The 4,431-nt window shown below is 43.7% G+C and overlaps 1 protein-coding gene across 1 annotated transcript in view; it reads left to right on the plus strand.

The window, feature by feature from the left end:
* The first annotated feature begins 1,810 nt into the window (after positions 1 to 1,810).
* The window catches only part of LOC124653679 (phenylalanine--tRNA ligase beta subunit, cytoplasmic), a 6,729-nt gene continuing 4,108 nt past the window's right edge, over positions 1,811 to 4,431 (plus strand). Inside the window, exons 1-6 of the mRNA XM_047192748.1 lie at positions 1,811 to 1,899; positions 1,987 to 2,042; positions 2,139 to 2,242; positions 2,723 to 2,852; positions 3,525 to 3,640; positions 3,736 to 3,802. Of these exons, the coding sequence (XP_047048704.1) occupies positions 1,842 to 1,899; positions 1,987 to 2,042; positions 2,139 to 2,242; positions 2,723 to 2,852; positions 3,525 to 3,640; positions 3,736 to 3,802 (531 nt within the window). The 5' untranslated portion in view covers positions 1,811 to 1,841. The remainder of the gene's footprint in view (positions 1,900 to 1,986; positions 2,043 to 2,138; positions 2,243 to 2,722; positions 2,853 to 3,524; positions 3,641 to 3,735; positions 3,803 to 4,431) is intronic.

Below are 4,431 nucleotides of genomic sequence, written 5' to 3' on the forward strand. Positions count from 1 at the left end.
TGTCGGTTCCGGGGAAATCAAGGCTGGCAGTCAGCAATTTCGGGCCAGATCTTTCCGCACCTCCTTCCTGGTGCTTCTTTTTTTTCAGTCTCTCACCGTCCTTCACCCCATGGGGTTAATTTCTTTCTAATCAAATCTGAGGCGGCTTGTTGATTTCTGAGAAGTTGAAGTACTCCCTCCATCTCAGTTCATAGGGCTTACGCGTGTCCCTATGTCGTAAATTTGACAATGATAATGCAACATATGTATTACAAAATATATATCATTTGAAAGCTTAGATGTTCTACTTTCTAATGATATAATTTTTATATTATACAAATGATATTATGTTGGCCAAATTCACAACCTAGAGATACGCGCAAGCCCTATGAACTGGGACGGAGGTAGTATATAAACTGGCCGAACTCGTCTTAATGAAACAAGGTGGGACTATCAAGTACTCGAAAATATGCAGACGTGTGTAACTACTACAGCCTTTGGACGGGACGAGGGGCTTGCAGCTCATTGATACACACTAGGCCCACCAACACAGCCACATGGCCTAGCGCTAGCGCAACCGGGGATGGACGATAGAGCCCAGCGCGAGCGATCGGTTCATTGTAAAAGCCCAGCGCGTGGCGAGCAGAAGGGACGGTCGGGTGGACTGGTCTGGACCATCTTCTCTCGCGCGCGTGACGAGGAGGATGGGCGGTCGGGTGGACCGGGATCCTATCGACAGCCGTAAAACTGAATCGGTACAATGGTAAGTGTTGTATTATGTGATTTTGTGGGAGGGCAAAACGGTCCAAATAAAAGTTGGACGAAAACTTTGGCAGAAACCTTAGCTCCTTTATTATTAGGTATAGATAAGGCGGATAATTTGGAAACTGCGGCCAACTCCAATGCCTTTGGTTTATTCTCCGGCCACAACCGATGATGATAAAGATGATGCAATTGTTTCTTTGCTTCACCCTTTCTGAGAAGTGAAGCAATGTTGGCGATCACGGTGGCGCTGCCCCTCTCCTTTTCCCTATGATTTTTTCACCTTATCAGACCGATTACATGATTTACATGATTTTGCTTCACCCTTTCTGAGAAGTGAAAATATGCCAGATTGGAATTAAACCATGAACTGAGTTAAAATACCTGTATATGCATTAGCTTAGACTATGACTCTACAATATCTTGTACTTTAAATCTTCGCCCTATATACACGTCTATGTAATATATTCCACGAGGGCCGCCGAAATAACATGATTCATATTATTTGATGCTAATATAAATGTATGTAGATACATTTATATTAGCATAAAGTAATAGTATGAATTTGGAGGAAGTAAGAAAAATATTATTGTGTTCTACATTTTCACAGCCAACCTTCACCTTTGCTCTCTCATTGACGTCGCTCCCCACGCATCGGACCAGCCTCCGTACCCTAGCCGCCTGTGGCTCCATGCGAGCAGCCGATGCGGCGGCGCGAGATCATTTCGTAGCCGCCCCTTATCTCCGTCCCAATCTCCATTCCGGCAACCAACTGCGGTGGTCCGGCGACCGGTAACGACCTCTTCTGCGGTCTGTCTGTAGAATAAATCGGCCTTGTTCGGTCACAACCGAGGACGGAACCGGTCCAGGAACCGAACCGATCGTGCCAGTCAAGTTTTCATTTTTCGAGAGTTTCGTGCAAGTCAAGTTGTTGTGCGAGCGCGCTGCACGTGATATAATAAAACCGAAAATCCTGTCCTACCTGTCAGGCCAAACCCCCAACCTCTCTCCCACTCCCCTCGCCCTCACCTCATCGCCTCCGCCGCCGGCTCTCGCTAGGCGCGCGCCCCGCCGCCAGCAAGCCGCCGCCACCGCCCGCGATGCCCACGGTAAGCGTCGGCCGCGACCGCCTCTTCGCCGCACTCGGCAGGGTCTACAGTAAGCCACTCCTCCCCGTCCCCTTCCCCCCTCCTCGCGCGGCACAACACCAAACTAATCTCCTTGATTTGCTGCTGTTTCCCGCAGCCCAGGAGGAATTCGAGAAGCTCTGCTTCGACTTCGGCATCGAGCTCGATGACGTGGTGAGCCAGCCGCTCGGATCTGTCCCATCCATCTCTCTTGCTCGCGTGCTTAACTATTTGGGGTTTGATCTGATTTGCTTCCCTGGTTCTGCGTAGACCACGGAGAAGGCCATCATCCGGAAGGAGAAGCACCTGGAGGAAGACGGCGAAGCTGACGGCGATGAAGAGGTCATCTACAAGATAGAGGTTGCCGCCAATAGGTCAGTCAGTCAATTTCACAGCTCAGTTGTTTGTACCACTGGCTAAAATGTTGTCAGTTGAGTTAGTACGATGCGGTGTCTGTCCATGTGTGGTGATTCTGTTTTGTCTCGGCATCTAGTTTGGATTCAACATGTGTAGGTTTTGTCCACTCTAATTTTCATTTAAGTTCACATAAACTTTGACTTTGTGGATGCAGAATCTGTATATCTCATAGTGAACTCTTGTTAATTGTAGGGCTCTAGCTAGTATATTTTGTGCTGCTGCTTTTGTATTTAGTTATATTCATTTTCGTCTGCTGCTCTCCATTCTGTATTTTCTAGTGTGTTGAAGACATGTAGTATTGCTTTCTTGTATATGTCTGACATGACACAAGGCTTCAAATAGTTCAACTTCCTGGGCCACTTGTTTGTCTTCAAAACATCACAATCGAATATTGTCGCATTACTTATGCAGTTGGATCTCTATTACAATGCATGCAGATATGATTTGTTATGTCTTGAAGGAATAGCAAGATCTCTTCGCATTTTCATTGGGACCGAAGCAACCCCTGTTTTCAAACTTTCATCGGTCCCCAGTGGTTCGATGCTTCAGATGCATGTTAAGAAAGAGGTAATGGGGTTTCACCAGGCAGGCCTGTTTTACATTATTTTACTCTTAGTATCTAATTCGTTGTTATTACACATGTTTTTTATCCTTTCTTTCTTACAACCATTCAAGTTTTCAATTCGTATTCTGGAGAAATAGGAAAGAAATTGCAAAATAGTAACGTTCAGTTTCTTCAGTGTTTTGCTATTGGTAATGAATATACATATTGGTTGTAGTTAAAATCGATGAACAGAGTAAGGGTTTTGGTGTTAGAATTAAATTGGGCCCCCTATCGAACAACTTGATTTTTGGATATTCGGGATAACTGCTAATAATGTTTTTTAAAAGGAGAATGAGTGAATGACTGAACAAGTCAAGTGGGTGTCGAAGATGGAAATTTAGAAAGACAAAATAAAAACAATATGTAACACTCTAGTTTAGTTCTCTATACATTTGTTTGTCTAGGCTTAATCTATGCTTGCTGTATATGTTTTTGTTTTAGCCCTGTGCCCCTGACTATTAATATAGCATGAAGAAGAAATAAAATCCTTAGATCTTAACATGTGCAAACTTTGAGATCCTAGATATGTTTGAAAATGTTGACCCTGTTTCACCAGAATGGTATTGGATGATAGTGCACATCTATAAAAAGGAAAGTTAAAGCCTTGACCAACGGATATTTAATTTCTTCTGCAGACTTCACAAATTAGACCATACATAGTTTGTGCCGTCCTAAGAGGAGTAACTTTTGATGAAGCCAGATACAACAGCTTCATTGATCTTCAAGACAAACTCCACCAAAATATTTGCCGGTATAACTCATCCGTTTTCCTGTGGTAGTTTGTCGTATTTGAGTTGAAGATCACCAATAATTTGTTGACTAAGACTATGCTGTGATGGACAACAGGAAGAGAACACTAGTTGCTATTGGTACCCATGATTTGGACACTCTACAAGGACCCTTCTCATACGAGGTAAATCTCCAACCTTGCTGCAATCAGCCAGTATAACCTGTTAGGCTTAATTTGTGGTGAACTTATTTTACAATCTGCCGCGGAAAAAGCCACAAAAGCAGGAAAATATAATGTACATAAATAGAAAGATAGCAATAGCTGATTGGAAAAGCTGGATTATCCTGTCCACTGCATTTCCAAACACAGCCTTAGCTGAGGCTCACGATTATCTTAATTGCATCCCTGCCAGTTCTATATATATATATGGGAGACACATCCTAGCTTACTCTCTTTGCATATGTTCTGCATGTTTCCTTTTCTTTTCTGTGGTCGGCAGGGTGGGTGTGGGGCATGTATCTCTGTTGGAGGATCTATGTATTTTTTTTAGAGATAGAGAAACACATGATTTATTGTGATCCATTTAGTTAATTTTGCACTTCTCCACTAAGCTAGCTCATGTTATGGCTTCAGCTTATTGGTCCAAAAGCTCCCTTCCACTGCCTTAGTCGCTGATCGGGGAGATTCAGGCCTGTCCTGCGGTCACCAAGAGCTGAGTACCTATAAACTGGGAGTCTTCACGGGGAAGCTTGAAATCCACCTTATATTAATATATGATGATGTAGCACCTTTCAACCAGCGTATTAGATAAG

This window comes from Lolium rigidum, chromosome 5 (assembly GCF_022539505.1).
Source record: "Lolium rigidum isolate FL_2022 chromosome 5, APGP_CSIRO_Lrig_0.1, whole genome shotgun sequence".
NCBI classification, from domain to species: domain Eukaryota; kingdom Viridiplantae; phylum Streptophyta; class Magnoliopsida; order Poales; family Poaceae; genus Lolium; species Lolium rigidum.